Source organism: Chiloscyllium plagiosum, chromosome 14 (assembly GCF_004010195.1).
Source record: "Chiloscyllium plagiosum isolate BGI_BamShark_2017 chromosome 14, ASM401019v2, whole genome shotgun sequence".
Taxonomy (NCBI): domain Eukaryota; kingdom Metazoa; phylum Chordata; class Chondrichthyes; order Orectolobiformes; family Hemiscylliidae; genus Chiloscyllium; species Chiloscyllium plagiosum.
In genome coordinates, this window is record NC_057723.1 from 46,553,208 (window position 1) to 46,573,244 (window position 20,037).

General features: G+C 37.4%; 1 protein-coding gene across 4 annotated transcripts in view; it reads left to right on the forward strand.

The window, feature by feature from the left end:
- Positions 1–20,037, forward strand: part of rnf44 (ring finger protein 44) — a 148,901-nt gene that overhangs the window by 10,172 nt on the left and 118,692 nt on the right. For 2 of the 4 annotated variants that reach the window (XR_006313614.1, XM_043703738.1), the window contains exon 2: positions 8,463–8,539. The exons of 1 other annotated variant lie outside the window; for it this stretch is intronic. Coding sequence is in view for 2 of the 3 variants with exons in the window: in XM_043703738.1 (XP_043559673.1) it covers positions 8,463–8,539 (77 nt within the window). In the remaining variant the exon portion in view is untranslated. The remainder of the gene's footprint in view (positions 1–8,462; positions 8,540–20,037) is intronic. One more of the 4 variants, XM_043703739.1, reaches the window with a different exon arrangement.

The window sequence follows — 20,037 nt, forward strand, 5'->3', positions numbered from 1 at the left end:
ATTTCCCAGAAAGACCTGCTAATGTGTAGTGCGAGATGCGGCTCTAGATTCAGGCTCATCAGCCACATGACCCACAAAACCCATGACCAGTGACACAAATTTCCTCAGTGGAGAATTATACTTGTTTATGAGTGATTGCTGATGATATTATAATTCAGAGGACGGGCTTGACGTGAGATGCTGAGCCCTTGTGGGGGATTCTAGTACTAGGGGTCAGATTTTATGAGTAAGGGTTCTCCCCTTTAAGTCAGAGAAGACCCTTTAAGTCTTTTCTTAAGGATCATTATTTGGCATTCTCTTTCCCCATCAGCAATGACAACTACATTGTTTAGCCTTAAATATATACAGATTTTTGATCAACATGAATCAAGTAGTCTTGAAAGGCCAAATGTCCTACTCCTGTCCTATTTTATGTTCTTATTTTCAGCTCATGTCCAAGCAATAGCATCATTTTATGAGTAAGGGTTCTCCCCTTTAAGTCAGAGAAGACCCTTTAAGTCTTTTTTTAAAACTTAAATCAACAGTGGAGAAATTAAGAAATTCCTAATCCCAAATGATTGGCTGCCCTTGGTTACATGGCCATTTTACCAAAATGATATCATCTAAACATGTTTTTTTTTAAGTATGGAGTCATAGAGATGTACAGCTTGGAAACAGACCCTTCGGTCCAACCTGTCCATGCCGACCAGATATCCCAACCCAATCTAGTCCCATCTGCCAGCACCCGGCCCATATCCCTCCAAACCCTTCCTATTCATATACCCATCCAAATGCCTCTTAAATGTTGCAATTGTACCAGCCTCCACCACTTCCTGTGGCAGCGCATTCCATACATGTACCACCATCTGCGTGAAAACATTGCCCCATAGGTCTCTTTTATATCTTTCTCCTCTCACCCTAAAACTATGCCGTCTAGTTCTGGACTCCCCGATCCCAGGGAAAAGACTTTGCCTATTTACCCTAGAGAGACTTTCTAGTAGAGAGATTGCAATCCAATGCATATTCCTTTCAGTTGAACACTAGGACAGGAATATATTGAAATCTGTGGTGGGTCAGTGTGTTCGGTATAGGCCATTTTAAGTTTCTGTGCTCCCGTTTCTACCATGTTTTATGACCAAGGCTAGAGGAATGCACTATTGCTGTAATTGCACTATTCCACCAGTCACTACACAAAATAAAAATAGTTTTTTCCAGTTACTAATGGCAAATTTAGTTACATTATCTTTTCATTAATGAGATCTATCAGCCGTGTTTATTAAGAAACACAGTGTTCAATAAAGGTGCAATAATTGGTTAACTCACACAGTCAGTAATATAGAAGAATAAATACTTATTTTTCTGAATATCCCAAAACACACACACTCTTCATGAATAGAAGAATAAGTAGCAATCTCTCTGCAGAGATTGACAAAGTATTTTTTTAGAAAGCCAATGAGTTGAAGGTAAAAGATTAAAGCATAGGATATTCCAGAGTCTGAAGGCCTGGCACATGTGGCCGAGTCACTAATCATGTGGCATCATCTTTGGAATTTTGCAGATATATCTCATCAGGAAATACTACTTTGATATTCTATCAATCACTATTGTAAATAAAAATAAAACAGATTCCACCCTGAAAATAAGGAAGTTTTTCTTTTCAGAAATGGGAGTGATTGGCTGAGCAGCTTGTCCTTAGCATACTTTCCTCCAACTCCTCCAGATAATATCAGAATGTCGACAAGCTTATCACTGTTCAAAACAGCTCCAGCAAGGATCTACATCAGAGTAACCAGACATCATCAGTCATGTGATTTCTGGGAAAATTCTTTCTTTTAAAAAAAAGCTCAAAATCCTTAGTGATTTCTTTTAATAATCTCTTTTGAAGTAACTATTCCTGGTATTTCCATAAAACCTGAAATAAATTCACTTTTTCACTTTCTTCAATATTTAAGTCCACCTATTGAATGTAAAGTGTTTTAGTAACATGAGTTAAAATCAGTCTCAATAGTTTCTCATGCTAATCTTTAATTACAGTAGTTTATTTTGTCAAAAGGCATTTTTCTAATAATGCGTAAGAGCTGTTAATCCACACTTAAAATGTATTTTGTTGATTGATATCCTTTCCATTTAAAGTTCATTACACAGCAAGTTAAAAGATTCTATTAGTTTTTTTTGATAACTTATACCATTTTCCTTTCAAATACATAACTCTGAAGTCAATGATTGTTGTATTAAATTCTCAATGTATTGATTTACTATTGGTTCTATATAGTTTTTTTTCATCAGCTGTATTCATTATAGTACCACTTGACCATCCTTTACTGGCCATACACTCTGATGAATGTCTTATCCATTTTTAAACTGAGATGTTAAGCTGAGGTATGTTTGCCCTCTCTCGTGGACTTCAGGGTAGCCATTCATCCAGTTTTGTGGTCCACTGTCTGCTCTTCGATTTTAAACTGGATTTCTTATTGTCTGGTATTTCATTTTGCAATTCCCAGCCTGAGGCAACTATTTAAAATCAAAATTGTTTGTCCTGCCTGTGCATACAAAAGCTCTGTCCTGCAAAGATCCCATCCTTGTCTACATCCTTATGTCCCATTCCTGAGGTATTGCTTGCACTGCATGCAACTTGGATGTAAAGCCATAGAGTAGCTGCCTGAGATATGAGTATCCACACACGGCTTGATTGAAAACAACATTTTTTTTAAACCTTCTTTGACTTTTTGCACTCTTTCATAGTCAATAGCACTGGATTTATAAGTGAATCATACTATTGTATACTGTATATTCCAGTATACAGTAAATCAAAAAATTTCAATTAATGTTTGCATAAATTTCAGAATTTTTACTTTTGTGTGGGAAGGATCAGGGTGTGTGGGGTGAGATACTGAAAAGCACCCTGTATCCTACACAGGAACAACTACACACTTGCATATGACTTGTCAGTATTAAGGTTTATACTGTTATTCTGTGAGAAATAAAATCCCAAACTCTTTCTAAAACAGTGTTTACAAAATATGGAAGCATGCTGCTACATTAATGTCAATGTTCTTACTTGAACAAGCTAATAAAACTGCATCTACTCCCACCTGCAGCCTGACCCAGTTGCCAAGGTAGTGCATTATTCACTGACAGATGTAATAGAAAGCCTATTACCTCAGTCAATTTATTTGACCTGAGGAAAGTGAGCAGGAACCAACTTCAATCAAAGAATACTTTCTTATTGAACGTAAGTGTTTCCTTAACAGCTTAGCAGATATACATAATGAGTAATAGAGCTCCATTCACCTAGGAGATTTAAGTACAGTCTTTTCTGTGTAAAATTTAACTGACCTCATCCAAGCACTGTAAAACACAAGCTGGACCTCGCCTTGGTCTCCCTTGGCTAGGAAATTGGCTAAGGGCCTTAGTTTTGACAGCTACCCAGCACCCTCTATTGGAGGTGTCTGTGTAAGTTGAATGAGAAGAAGTGTTCAAGAAATGTTGTTCAAAGTTAAAAAGCATCAAAGACTGAAACCTAATGTCATTTCAGGACTTATGAGAGGCCACTGAGTCGTTATCCAGCAAGGAGATATGAAGAAGAAGGGAATATTGATAAGCAAGAAGAAGCAAACGTAAATTAACGACAGAATTTAGAAATAAAACTGAGATAAATAGATATTTTATTCAGTACAAACACTTTCAAGAAATTATATTATTTACACAGAATATTAGCATTTTACTAAATGTTTACTGTGTTAGGAAACTAATACAGCTGTTTTCAAATGGTGAAGTGAAAACAATAATGTATGTTCATGACCGTTTTATTTGTGGTTGGTTAAACTGAGTCACACACTAACTCGTAAACCTGAGTCATTGCTGATATGTTCCCTGTACCTTATTTGTTTATCCCTTGGGCCACAGCAAGTTTGATGAATAAATGCAAACAATTATATTTTATGAAATGGCAAAAATTTCTTTTTAAATTGGAGGGAGAATGTCTTATGATGTTATATACAAAATATAGCCTATTTTCAAGTCATGAATTACTATTTCAGGAATGCAAGGAGAAAATACTCATTAAATGAGTGGACATATAAGTCCCAAACTGATAAAGTAAATGTTCTGCTTCAAATTTGATAAATAATGTACAATTTTAATGTTGTTTTTCCTTAGAGAACACTTCATTACATCATCACTTCTGGAATGTTTGCAATGTTAGATGTGTTTAGGATTACACAATGGTGAATACAGCTGACTCTTTATCCAACCATTTCTGTTGGAATAATATAATCAGCTGGGATGATTAGGAACTTTGGGAAAAGCTGAGCTTGAAAGTGTACCTGTTTGACTGAACTATCCTGGATTCCTGTTTTACAAGGACAATAATTTGGAGTTGGGGACCGCATGTAGTGTGTCAAAGTTTGCAACTTACACTAAGTCGAGTGGCAGAGCAAAGTGTGCAGAGGACTGTGAAACTTTGCAGAGGGGCATTAGATTAAGTGAATGGGCAACAGTCTAGCAGATGGAGTACAATGTTAAGAAATGTGAAGTCTTTCGTTTTGGTATGAAAAACAATAAAAAGAACTATTATTTGAATGGTAAAGAATTGCAGCACGCTACTGTGCAGATGGACCTTGGTGTCTTTGTGCATGAATCATAGAAAGTTGGTCTGCAGGTGCAAAAGATAATTAAGAGGCAAATGAAAGTCTGTCCTTAAATGCTAAAGGGATTGAGTTTAAAAGCAAAAAGGTTATGTTGCAGCTGTACTGGGTGCTGGTGAGGCCACATCTGGAGTACTGCATGCAATTTTGGTCTCTTTACTTGAGAAAGGATGTACTGGCACTAGAAGGGGGTACAGAGGAGGTTCACTAGGTTGATTCCAGAGTTAAAGGGGTTGGCTTATGACGAGAGACTGAGTAGACAGAGACTATATTCATTAGAATTTATAAGAATTTGGAGGGGATCTTATAGAAACATATAAAATTATCAGGGGAGCAGATAAGATAGAAGGAGAGAGGATGTTTGCACTGGCAGGTGAAACTAGGACAAAAGGGCATAGGTTTAAAATTAAGGGGGGCAGATTTAGGACCGAAATCAGAAGGAACTTCTTTACCCAAAGGTTTGTGAATTCCCTGTCCAATGAAGTATTTGAGGCTTCCTCATTGAATGTTTTTAAAGCTAAGATAGATAATTTTTTTGAACAGTAAAGGAATTAGGACTATGGTGAGAGGGCGGGTAAATGGAGCTGAGGCCACAAAAAGATCAGACAGACTTAAAGGTACAGGTGGCCTACTCCTGCTCTTATTCCTTATGTTCTTGACTCATAACATAGAAGATCAGGGATAGTTTCGATCACTCACAGTGCAGACACTGTTTATGTAAGTAGATGACAAGCATCTTCATTTGACTAAGCTGCAAGAAAACATTTTGTTCAGAGCAGTGGCTGAGCTTCAAATCTGATGTGTACACCCTGATTTTTTTTTATTAGCCGATTGTAATGTAGATTGTGGCCCCTTTTTTATTTTTGAGTTACAGCAACTTCTTGACGAATATCTTGTAATGTGAATATTCATAAAATGTTCAAGCTTGGTTTTGCAACTTTCAACACATAAATGCCCATCCTTTTATTGTTGCATTTCTATAGGTATAATTAATTCCTCTCCCTCCTGTTTCAAACACAGTGAGTCATACTGGGGTGTGGTTGCATGGATGCTTTCTAGTTTGTGTTTCACTGTTTCACAGTGAATCTTGCTACAGTTTAATCCTGGATATGTTTGATGTATAGACTCGTTACAGTAAATGTCCTTGCTTGTGAGTTTTCGCTGTTTTTTATTGCTTCCTAGCCTTTGAATGTGGAACTGGATCAAAATCAGATCCAATGATCTGTTTGGTTCAATAGTGAACAAAGAGCTTTTTTTCAAGAAAAACAGTTTGTATATCATTCTCTTGATTTTGCAGCCAGTTAAATTTAATTAAACTGTGATAGTGAAGCTCTGAGAAATGCTATAGAGATTAGAAAATCACAGGGTCAATTCTGGATCTGTGTTATTGTCAGTACTAAATCTGTAGCAGCACTTCAATTAGCCTCAACATCTATGGGTCATAGGGGAGAATATGAGAGAATCTTTCCCCCTTGCAGGTGCTCTTTGACCCATGGTGGAGGGTCTGCATGTGTGGACATCTGGTAAGGATAGGAACCAGAATAGCAGTGATGCTGCTCAAATCTGTCGACATTCATTGTCTAGGATCACATCATGAGACAGAGGCGACAGAGTACCCAGTGATAAGTCAATGCCAGCAGGAGAGGAGGGCTGCATTGTTCTGTGAAAAGAGTGGAAGCAGCCATAAATAACCCAAAAGAAGAATAGCTTACAGCAGCTTTCAAACTGTTTGCACAAAGAACTGATTTGTTGATTGACTTCAGTCTGGGTTTTTATTTTAATTCTTTGCCTGGCTTTATCCATAGGTACCAACTTAAACTATGACATTTTTTTAATTTTAATATGTAACATTTATTGCAGGTGTTACGTTTGAGGGTAATACTTTTATTTAGCCTTGGATGAAAATTGCGTATGTACTACTGCTGAATTTAGCAAATGTTTGCCCATTAAATGATTTTTTTAGGGGGGGGGGGGCAATATGCAACTGATACTTGCTCTACACTAGTTATTTGATTACTGTATTCTGAAGATCAGGCCTGATTTAGACTGGGAAAAATTCTAATGACATTGATGACTTGAGGATATCCACAAATGTGGGAGTATTGTACTTTGTTTGAAATTCTGTTTTTGAGAAGGAGATAAATGCCTGTTTTGAGTACGTGCGCATTTTAAACTTAATAGTTAGTTTTTTATTTTCTCAATTTTTTTGAAGACAAAATAAAAACAGTTCCCTAATCGCTTTTCTTTCCATGTGAGTGAAAATGAAGAACAATGTCTATTGTGTTATGGACTAGGCCAGATTACTCTCAACATTCTTAAGCAGGCAACCCAGACCAAAACTTTGCAATTTGTTTCAGTAATTGTACATTAAGAATTACCCCGAATAAGCTAGCTAGGTTGACTGCTAGGTTTTAATACAGACAGAAATTTATTCACAAAATTACACAATGAAACGCAAAGAATAGAATAAAGAACCCCTAGAGAACTCAGTTAAGACTAGAATGGTGCTGGAAAAGCATAACAGGTTAGGCAGCATGCGAGGAGCAGGAAAATCAACACTTTGGGCAAAAGTCCTTCATCAGGATCAGGAAAACCTTTCTGATGAAGGGCTTTTGCCCTAAACATCTATTTTCCGGCTTCCTGGATGTTGCCTGACCTGCTCTGCTTTTCCAGCACCACTCTAATCTCCAGCATCTGCAGTACCCACTTCTGCCCTACAGAATCAGACGATCCAAACTAGACTTAATTATGCTATTCTGGATATACACAACAGTCCCAATAAGCAAACCCTCTTGAAACACAGTTTAAAAAAACGGAACAAGTTAGAAAGGCAGACAGAGAGTTTGTTTCCACACAGCTCACTGTTGAACTCCCAACTAATTCTGAACTGAACTAAACTACTCAGCTGGAGAGCTGACCACTCCCCTTTCATTATACAGGTCACTTCTAAAACATGACCACTTTGGCCTGAAGTCTCATCTGTTTACATATAAACAAAAAAGCCTCTCAATACTCTTATCTCTGTACCAAACCAGATTAATCGGCACTGAGAGTGGTTCATTACCCCTCTGAAACAAACCAAGGTCATAGAATCCTTGAGAAAAGGAACAGCGTTTAGAAAAAACAATTGTGACAATTGTGTCTGTAAGTTGATTACGTGGAAAATTTATCCTGTCAAATTGTATTGAGGTGCAAGTTTTTGCATCCAATTTTTGACACCTATTGTAATGTTAGAAATTTGGCATATGTATTTTAAATCACCCAATCATTCCAAATCCAGGTATGCATACATTTTTTTCAGATCTGTCAACTAACTATGTTGTTTCCTTAACTAGTTACATGTTGATTAATGGTGTTTGTCGACTTGCATCATGTTCTAGACGATGAATACATTGAAATCTTTTCAGAGAGTGAGTGAGAGGTGTAAGAGTGAAAGATATTGAAAAGGCAGTCATCTGAAATTCTGTTATAATTGAAATGATGGGATATTTGCCAAATGACTCTGGCTCTGCTGTAATCACTTGCCTGCTGGGATGTTCACTTAAGGAAGAAAATCCTAGCAGGTTGTAATTGTGATTGATCTGAAATTGATGAGTTCCGCTAAATAATACCAAAAGTTTTTAAAAATTGCACGATTAAAGTTGTTCATCTTTCAAAACAAAATATATTAAAATCATTGCCAGATATATTCTGAAGTGTGTTACCACTTGGTGTGAAAACATCAGAACTTTTTTATTTAATTATACAACTAGAATGCTCAACTGCTTTTAAACAGAATTATTTAAATTCATTAGAAGCTTTTTCATTTCTCATTTATTATCTTTTATTTTCTTTAAGCAGGAGAGCTGAATTCATCTTTTCAGTACCAGGCAAGCCTGCACACTTATAATTGTAATGAGGAAGGTGACAACAAGGTAGGTGCTTCAGAATACATTTTAGGCCATGTCCATTATTATAACTGCCATTAATAAATCATGTTTTCAGGTGTGTGGGGAAACTAAATTGTGTAGCTTTTGTTAAATGTGCAGTAGCTTGATGTTGTGGTCTAATAATTATTATTTGAGTCATCATTTAAATACAGCACTTGACAAACTTTGCTGTCCAAACACTAATCAAGGGAAATATGCAATTTGTAGGAATAATGATAAATCATCAAGCTTACTTTTAATGCAGTGCTGGCTGCAAGATACCACCCAACCCCATAATCCCCTCTGATTCTTCTTCTCTGGAGTTTTGCCTTTTTGTAACAACTGTATTTATAATAATAATTTAAAAATAAGTACTTTATATTCCATTCTCAAACCCTGTAATAAGGCAAATCTCTAACTTATTAATCTGCAAACCACCAGGATGAAACAGGGTTGAACAATTCACACGAAGGAATGTTCATACTTGTTTTATCATTCAAATCCTGATGCAAAGGAACCTTTACAAACCTCATTGTAATTCACTGTACGCACATTACTAATGGAGTTACTGCATGTAGGAATGAGACATCTGTTAATTTGGAGGTGGAGGTCAGTCAAAATTTGCTTTACACAGGCATGTGCAGACAAAAATGGAAATTAATTAATCAGAATTTGTATAAAAGGGAGATCAATGGACATATATGAAAAGAGAATAAAATTGGGTGGGATGTAACAAAACTTGCATAGAATGCTATATATTTAAGTATGACTGAGACAATGTTACCTCAAAATGTGGAGGGAAAAGGGTCATTGAATATTTTTAAGACAGATGTGGATAGATTTTTGAGAGGCTGGGGAATCAAGGATTATTGACGTCGATGGGAATAAGAAATTTGAAACCCAAATAGTCTACTTCTGCTCCCATTTCATAAATTTGTAATGACTGAGTCTATCTGCATCATATGTATCAAATAAATACACTTTAAAGTTTAAATACCATCTAGCCATTCTATACTCTTATGAAGAATTATTTTCATCTGTAATATTTGATTAGTATAGTTAAAAATTAATTTTGGGTATATTTATTTTCAAATCATTGGGTCTATAATATATATATATATGTATGTATATATGTATGTGTGTGTGTATATATATGTGTGTGTGTGTGTATATGTTTATGTGTATATATGTGTATATATATATATATAATAAAAATAAATATATATATACACACACAGTTTGGTATGTTATCTGGTTCAAACAACTGGTGGTTTCAAATCTGTTCCATGGGACATTGCCAGGATACTGAGGATTTTACTACCCTGCACCTGTTGTATATTAACAGTGCTGGGAAAGTGTTGGGAATTAATGAACATCAGAATCACTGAAGATGCAAACAGTATTTGCATGACAAAAGCCAAAAAATTATCAATTCAATTCAATGATAATTTTGAGGCCAATGTTATCGGGTCACAATTTATTAACAATGCATCATTTGATAGAAGCTTCCACCACTGTGAGTAATTTATTAGGTTTTGTCAATAGGCCAACATCTTGACAGCCAGATTAAACATTGGTCTCTCAGTGGCAACATGGAACACAATTAGCAGTTGCTAGACACAGCTTTTTTTTAATATGGGTCAAAACTTAATAATTAAATAACTCACTAGATTTAAGTATATTGGCAGCTGTATTTGGGAAAAGAGCAATGTTTATTCATTTTAGAACTTCACATTGTGTCGTGATAATCTGGTAGCAATACAAAAACCAGCAAGAATACAATATCAATATGAGAACTATCGGGACTGGACAAATCGTGCAACAATTTAATCTTTCAGTGCCAACTTGCATTATTAAAGTACCTTTTAACACACACACTGTTCCCAACTGATTTATGCCTGTGAAGATAAAAATGATGATACACAAAAGGAGAGGCCAATGGTGATATATGAAAGGAGAATAAAATTGGATAGAATGAAACACAATGACTGATATTCAGTCTCGTCATTACCTTTGTCTTAATACCAATCTCGGAGCAACAATTTCTTTTGCAAAAAAATTCAATTTGCTATGAATTTCAGTATGGATCTCCAGTGTGTGTTCTGGGAACTTTTGTTTTATATACGTATTGTGTGATGTAATCTCGAGCTTGAGTTGAAACTAGCTAACTGTCACTAAACTCTTACTGGGTAGAGCAATGAAACTTTCACTCTATTAATCTAGACTGAAATCAAATCTTGGATCTAATGATGAAAGGACCTTTGTGCCATACTAATGGACCAGCCAGTTTCCTCATTTTGAAGTTTAAGTGGGTGGTGACTGTATTGACACAAACTTAAAGTTTAAAAGGATCCATATTCAAATCCTTTTAGAACTTGGTGCTTTTTCTCGCTCTTCATGTGAAACTCATCTAATGATGAGTATGAATAAAAATTAAAAACATTATGAGCTGCACAATGCATGATTGCCTTGATATGAAATGTTGTGCCCTCCAAAGACTGCTGGGGGAATATATAGTAGGCACTTGGCCTCAGTTTATTCAGCATACTCTCTTGGTTATAAAGAGGCATTACATCTGCAAAAATAAATATTTGTCTCAGTGTCAAAAGATGCTGAGTGATTTTTCACTTTTTAAAATGAGCTAAACCAACAAAGCTTGCAATTTAATAATTAAGCATTAATCTCTTTTGTTAGTTATTTTTGATTACTCACCCTATTTTCAACTCCATCAATCATCCTTGTAACTGGTTCTCTTTTCACATTTTTTCATAAGTGCAGAATTTTGATTTTTAAAATAGATCCATCGATGAATAATTATTAAAACTTTTCATAGAATCCTACCAAGCATTGGCCATTGGCCAGCTCTTTGAAAGGGTTATCCAATTTAATTACAAACTGTAGTTTTGTAATTAAATCTAGCAAAATAATCTTCAAGTTCATGTCCAATTAACTTTTCATGTTTTCCATGGAATCTAAAGTCATTCATCTTCTAAGGACATGTATTCAAGATTTTAATAACCCCCCTGTGTGGCAAACAAAATTCTTCTTCTCCCTTCTCCTTTATCTTTTCAGTTTTGTGTGCTACTTTAAATCTTTGAACTCTGGTTGCTAACACACCTAGACTGGGATTGCTGCAGAGGTGAGGGAAAGAATGAAAGCGAAAACCTTCCTAAATTGGAGCAGGTTTGAAGAGCTTTCTGCTAATTTTATTTTTTTTTGTCCTTGTTAACCTACCTGTCCTGGCTGCATATGTTCATGATGCTAGGAGTGACAACTGCATAGTCCATGTGGAAACAAAATCCTATCTTCGCATTCGGGATGCTCTCCATTGTATTATGCTGGATGGGATACATTGAGAAGAGATTTAACAACTTAAATCTGGGTTTTATTTGGCACTGTGGGCCATCAGCAATAGTGGAATTGTATCAGTTACAATCTGAAACCTCAGAGCACTGCATAACCCTAGCTCTACCATTCCATCAAACCAAGATATCAATGCAAGTGAGCTCTTAACTTAGTGAAACTACATCCCACTTACCAGAAGCAACATGTGATAGAGCTAAGAAATCCTGAAATTAACACATCAGATCAAGTTCTGCAGTCCACTCATGGATGGTGGTGGACAATTAAACAACTAATCAGAAGAGGAGGCTCCTCGAATATCCACATCCTTAATGATCAGTGAAACAGGACTTTAATGCAAAAAACAAGGCTGAAACACTTGCAACTGTTTTCACCCAGATGTACTGAGTGGATAATCCACCTGTACCACCCCCCAAGCTCTCCAGCGTCACAAAAGCTAAACGGCCAATTTGATTAATTTACATTGTGACATCAGCAAGTGGATGAAGGCACTGGATATTGCCAGGTACTGGATCCTGACAACATTGTGGCAATAATAGTACTGAAGCTTTATGCTCAGAATTGTCATGCCTCCAGCCAAACTGTTGCAGTACAGTGGCAACACCATTGACCCGACAATGTGGCAAATTGCCCATGTATGACCTATGCACAATGCAGGAAAAATCAAACCAGTCATTTGCCACCTATCAATTAACTCTTGAACAGCAGCAAAGTGATGGAGTGTGTTATCAACGGTATGACCATTTGCACAGTGATAACTTACTTGCTGATACTTGGTTTAATTCTGTCAGGGCTGAAATCAAAGTGAAGTGAGAGCAACTGCCCTTGGTGCCAAGGCGTAATTTGACTGAGTTGGTGTGACGAGGCTGAGTAAAACTAGTGTCAATGAGAATTGGTGGTCTGGGGGCAGGTCTGGGGGCCACTTATTGGAGTGATGCATAACAAAGGTCATTGCGGTTATTGGAGTCCAATCATCACAGCCTCAGAACATCACTACATGCATTCCTCATGGATGGGTCCTTGGATCAATAATTTTTGGCTGCTTCAACAAGACCTCTTCTCCCACCACGAGGGAGTGTTCGCTGTAGATTGCATTATGATCACTGCCATTTATGACTCCTCAAATATTGAAGCAATCCATGTCAATATGCAGCATGACCTAAACAACATTCAAACTTAAGTGGCAAGTAACATTCTAACTACACAAGTGCCAGGCAATGATTATCTCTGGCAGGTGAGGATCTAATCATTTCAACATTATATTCAATTGTATTACTATTGTTGAAAGATGCACTGTCAATACCTTAAGGGTTACCACTCTCTTAAAACCTCAACTGGACCAACCTTAAGTGTGATGGCTACAAGAATAGTTCAGAAGCTGGGAATTCTTCATCAAGTACCTCACTTCTGGATTCGCACAAAGTTTGTCCAGAAGGCTCAAGTCAAGAGTTTGATTAGATTAGATTCCCTACAGTGTTTAAATAGGCCCTTCGGCCCAACCAGTCCACACTGACCCTCCGAAGAGTAACCCACCCAGACCCATGTCCCTCTGACTAATACACCTAATAGCATGGCCAATTCACCTGACCTGCACATCTTTGGACACGGAGGAAACCCACGCAGACACAGGGAGAATGTGCAAACTCCACACAGACAGTCATCTGAGGCTGGAATTGAACCCGGGTCCCTGGTGCTGTGAGGCAACAGTGCTAACCACTGAGCTACCATGCCGCCCACTTACCTGGCTGAGTGCAACTTCAACAACATTCAAGAAGCTTGACACCAGCTACAACAAAGCAGACTGCTTGAGCACCATCTGCCAACTTAACCTTTCAGTTCTTCCACAGATGAACAATGGCTACAGTGTGTGCCACATATGTAATTTATAACAGAAACTTGCCAAGTTCCCTTTGGCGTCACTTTCCAAACTTATGATTCTCCAACCTAGAAGACAAGAGCAACAGTCTTGTGGAACACCACAACCTGTAAATTTCACTCCAGTCATAACCAGCGCTGACCTGGAACAATATTGCTATTCCTTCACAGTCAAAATTTTTACCAATAAACTGCTGTGGTTCAAGTATGAAGCTCATAGTGGCCTTTACGGTCAGTCGGGAATGAGCAACAAAAATGTTGGCTTGCCAGCAATGTCGACATACCATGAAATAATTGCAAAAGTGTTGCTCCCTACCAAGTCATTATTTGGTATTAATCTTGTCGTATTTTCTTGAATTTTGGAAATCCAAGTACTCTCCATTTCCCAGTTCATCTTTATCTTTCCTACTAGCTGAGTTCTCAAAAAAATCTAATTGCTAAAAAGAATTTCTCTTTTTTTTCTCTCTCACTCCCTCCATTCTTGAATAAGAGGTTTACATTTGCCAACTTTTTCAATCTGCTGCAACCATTCTAAAATCTGGAGAATTTTGTAAATTCATAACTATGATCCACTAACTCTGCAACAATCTATTTTAGTACCCTAGGATTGGCCATCAAGTCCTGGGGATTTATCAGCTTTTAGTCCCTTAATATTGTCTAATTTTGTTTCCTCTGATATGAATTCTGTTCAGTTCCTCACTCTTTTATTAGTTCCTTGCTTACCCTCTATATCTAGAATATAATGTGTCTTGTACTGTGAACACAGACACGTTTGTTCATCGGGGGAGAGAGCAGAGTCAACATTTCGAGTCCTGTTACTGTTCTTCAGAGCTAGATATGTAATTCTGGAGGAATTGAGTTTCTCCAACAATTTCTGTTTATGCTTGTTTCAGATCTCCAGCATCCACAGTTCTTTTGTTTTATGTAAATTTGTTCAGCATCTTGCTGTTTCCTCATTTTCTGTAATTTTGTGCTACTCTGCCTGTCATGGATGAATGTTTACCTTAGCTATTGTACTTGTTATATGCTTGTGAAAGCACTTCCAGTTTGTCTTTGTCTTTTATATTTCAGGCTGGTTTACTTCCATTTTTGTCCCTGCTAATCATTTTTTTTTGGTAAACTTGCTGGCTTCCAAACACTCCCAATCTTAATACTTACTATGATTTCCAATATTGTTACCCATTTATTTTCATTAATTAATATTTTTAATTTCCTTGGTAAGCCATGAACAGATCTTTCTCAAGAGTTTTTGTTCTTTAATTGAACATACTTTTGTTGAACAGTTTGAATAGTGCCTATATATACTTCCCATTGTTAATTTTCTGCCTTAACTTCTAGTTTTTTTCTAAACAAGTGTAGCATACATCGGTCTCCGCTCAAGCCTACCTTATTGTCTTTGTTTGAGGTTCTTGTTTGAAGCAGGAGTATTCCACCATCAAATGGAGGAATTCATTAACGTTATGACTTTTTAAAAATTTACTTATACAGTGTGTGCTTTCACTAGCTAGCGCAGCATTTTATTGCCTATCCCTAATTGCCCTCTAAAAGAGATGTTCTTGGGCTGCCTCTGAACTGTAGCCATCCCTGTAAGAGAAGTATATACACAGTCCTGTTCAGAAGAGAGCACTACAATTTTGATTCATCGGGTGTAATGGAATGGCAATATAATTCCAAGTCTGGATGGTATGTGACTTAGAGGGGAGTTTTGAGAAGATTTGTAGCTTAGATTGAGGTTTTGGATGTAGGTTTGCTCGCTGAGCTGCAAGGTTCATTTCCAGACATTTCGTTACCTACCTTCCTGAAAAAAGGAACAGGAAGTGACTTCACAGGAAATGACATCATCACAGAAAATGACATCACCAACCCAAACATATTAATAGAAAGCAGGAATTTTTAGCTTTGCTTCGCCTGAGGTCCACTGAAGATGTTACCTAGTAAGATAACAAAATATCTGGAAATGAACCTTTCAGTTCAGCAAGCAAACCTACATCCAAAAACTTAGAGTGGAGCTTGCAGTTGTTCCCAAGCATCTACTGCCCTTGTTCCACACTATCAAATAGTTGAGGTCACAAGACTGCAAGATGCTGTTGACAGAACCTTGCTGAGTCACTGAGATCAGAGTAGCTGTTACTATGAAATTACTAATCAAACTTGCCTCCTCTCACAACATTGATCTAAATAACTTGATTCCTATAGTTCTACGAAATTGTCAAAAGGTTTCTTCAAATTCATCTGCAGGCTATCTTTGCCAATTTCATTCATCTCGACCCCTCATAATTATGGCTTTATTTTAAATTCCAATTATTTCTTGATTAATGTTCTATCCAATTCTATAACTTCTCCAAGTTTTCAGACTGTTTTTATTTCGAGTCTACATCAATACTGATTTTATATTTCTTGATCTTTCAAGCTGAAATCCTTTCTTTCTCAATTCTTTGTCATCCTTGATTATCAAAGCTATTCCTCCCTCCTTTTCCATATGTTTGTTGATATAATACCAATGGGAAACCATAAACCAAAATACCCACAGTGACCCTCAAATGAAGAGGTTGCCAACAAAATTCCATTCTTTGTTTACTTTAATATGGAGCCAATACAAATTGCACGTGGATTTGCAGGCAAAAGATGCTTCAAATGTAAATGTATACTTCACTTTGAATGAAAATGCAATCATAAGCATTCATATTGGTCCACGTTTTCACAATATGTTGCTCTTTGATCACTTCATCTGTGTGGAGACTGCCTTCACCCTCTGGTAGCTCTGCATTGTGACTGATGCTCTGCTTCTTGTCTGACCATACTTCCTCCCAGCTGGAACTGCTCCCAGACAAAGGATTATCAGGTCAGACCCACCAACAGCTCTTACTATCCAAGGAAATTTCTTGATCTTTTGCAGTTGCTGCAAACTTTTATAGAGTCATAGTTATACGGCACAAAACAGACCTTTTGGTCTAACTCATTCAGCACCGATTAGATATGTAAAATTGATCTGGTCCAATTTGCCAGCATTTATTCTTTTCAAGTATTCTTAAAAACAATTAGATTCCACAGTCTTTTGAAGAAATTACACCATCTTGATTATTACTGTAATACTTCTTAATCAAAGATGGCCACATTCACTTTTTGAAATATTGTAACTCTGGAATATTTATTTTCCAAATTTGGTCTCCATGTTACCACGTCTCAGTAATGATTAAATCAATGCAATTTAATTATCTGAAACAATGGTTCATCTATCTTGTTAAGAATATTTGGAAAATTACTCTTTGTATGTACCTTATTTGCTTTTGCACCATGAGTATTAAAATCTCTGTTCATTTACATCTTTACTACATGGTTTTACTTATTCAGTTTGCATTGGAAACTGGACTGATAAACCAGGTGTTACGAAGAATGTTCCAGTCATGCACAATGAAATCCCACAATAGTAGTAGCTTTACCAAGTAGTCTCTACTGGTGACTGCTTCACTAATGCCCTTTTAAAGAAGGAAATCTGATATGCTTGTCTGGTTGAGCCAACCTACAACTCCAGAACCACAGCAATGTAGTTGACCTGAGGTGCTCTCTGAAATTGTCAAGACTATCATTTAGTTGTCTACAGGCATTGCTGGGTTTCAGGGTGATGCATTGTAAACACTTTGGATAACAAATTTCTGGCCTTGTCAGCAACACACGTCTCATGAACCAATTTTTAAAATGAACTTTTCTCTTTAGATTTCTATTAAAGCTTGCATTACCAAATCCCTCTGTCCAACTGGCATTTGAAGATCGATCCACAGACTGGTCTATACAGGTTTTCAGACAGCATCAGGAGGTGGAGAAGTTGACATTTCTGGTTTAACCCTTCTTCAGGACTTGGGATGGGTGTAAGGGGAGCTGCAGATAAAGGGAGCTGTGGGGGGGGGGGGGGGGGAGGTGCTAGTTGATCAATAGGAGGGATGACTCCGGTAGGAATGGAAGGGAGGGGGAGGGGCTGGGACGTTTCCAGTGTAATCCTGGCATGCTATTCTCCCAGCCTCCTGCTTGTCTACCTTAGATTCCAGCATTTGCAGTTTTTTTGTCTCTATACAGGTTTCCAGAACATTGATCCGAATCTTGGTGAACGGGACCCAAGCATTTGCAGTTTTTTTGTCTCTACACAGGTTTCCAGAACATTGATCCGAATCTTGGTGAACGGGACCCATCTGAATTTAACAGTTCTCACTTTTCCTGAAATCCTGTGCAGGTGTCCCATGAAACAAAATCCTTTCCTCCTATGCGACTCTTTGAGTAATGCTTTTCATTCTCAGTTGCATTCGGCCCTATGCCAGTTGTTCCATGGCTGCAATTGCAGTACAGAGACTTATTATCTTTCCATTCTTCAACTTTGACTTTTAACCTTGAAGTCTGTCATTTGCAAAGGAAATTTGTTATCTGCTAATATTTCCATCAATTATACTGTGGAAAAAATCTATTTTGTAACTGTAGTATTATTAAATGGAGCAGGTCTGTCAAAACAGCAATTGACACTCTGTATTTCTTTTTATTTTTATTGGTTTCCATTGGAAGAACTGTAAATAGTTAATTATTAATCAGCAGCACTTGTTTGCAAATAAAGGCTACTTGTTCTTAAATTTCTCTTTCTGACCAAGATTTATTCTCCTTTTATTATTTTGATCTTAGCATTACTTTTCCTGCTTTTTCCCCCTCCGTTTGCTCCTCTCTACTTCAAAGTAGAGTTCCATGGATTATAGACATTCTCCCATACTCATTTGAGACTTATTATAACCTTGATCTAAAGTATACATTTGTGCACTTGCAGCATGAGGTCCTGGTGAATTATTAAAAACCAAAAACCCTGGTTTACTCCCCCACCTGGACTTTCCCTGGAGCATTGGAGGCTGATGGGTGACCTTCATAGAGATTTATAAAATCATGAGTGGCATGGATAGGGTAAATAGCAAAGGTTTTTTCCAGACTAGGGGAGTCCAAAACCAGACGGCATAAGTTTAAGTTCAGAGAAGGCGGCTTTAGCAGGGGTCAGAGGGGCAACTTTTTCACGGAGAAGGTGATGTGTTTGTGGAATGAGCTGGCAGAAGGCGTGGTGGAAGCTGGTACAACATTTAAAAGACATCTGGATGAGTGCATGAATAGAAAGGGTTTAGAGGGAAATGGGCCAAATGCTGGCAAATGGGACTGGTTCAGTGATATTTGGCCAGTGCGGATGAGTTGGACCGAGGGTCTCTTTCTGTGCTGTATGACTTTGAGTGTAACTGTAATTTTCCTACTGTTAATCTGGCTGACATCGTCTAACTCAGTAAATCAGGGTTCAAACCTGGAGCAGAGCTGATCTGATTTGTATCAGCTAATCACTGCTAAATTCAGTGAGTGCTCAGAGTAGCCTGCTGTATTTGTTTTTTTGGCCTATGTTGTACCATTTGGCTGTGCAAATGTTAGAAACCAGCTTTCAGTTGCTGGTCAGCATTGTTTTCTGAATACACTGAGAAAACAAATCAGCCCTTATTCACCTTTTGCCATTTAATTTGGAGGGACTGCTACGTTTGTCAGAAGAATAAATTACCTCTGTTAGAGCAGTTTGGGCAGTACACTAACCAGTGAGTCTGAATCATGAAGATGAGAAGTTCTCATCATTCTGCTTCCAGATCTTTACTGGATTAATACGTATCAGCAGAACAGCAACACCGCTCTACCACAGGCCTTGGTGCTCCCAAGGTTCAGAGAGGTGGCAGAAAATTAACTGTCTTGGCGTTTCATCTGGTCATTCCTGCTAGAGAGGCTGAGTATAGACCTTGAGTTTAGACATTTCAGATTGAATAAGATGACCTATTTTGACCATGGGAGCATTTGCTCCATAACAGTGTGTTGACAGTAGGAAAGCTGGCGAATTTGGTATCTATGTAGGTCAGGTTCCAAATGCATAATTGTGAGTATGTTTCACCCACTAACACAGCATGTCACAAAATGGGAAGTATCTTGCATATTTCAAAAAATAGCCTTCAGTGCCTTTTGAAATACCAAATTAATAAGAGTTTGATGGAGAACAAATCCTGTTTTATCAGTTCCCCGTCCAGTAACATTGTACATTCTAACACCAGAATTGTTAAAAACAGAAGTAGTTTTAAGACCTGAAAACATGGACTTCCCACTGATATTAAAGGCTGCACGTAGTACAGTGGGCATCAACTTTCTAAGCACCAATTTCTCTAAATCTTCCTTAAAATTTTCTCATCCTTTGTTTCATGTGGCTCACCCAATTGTTTTTGTAC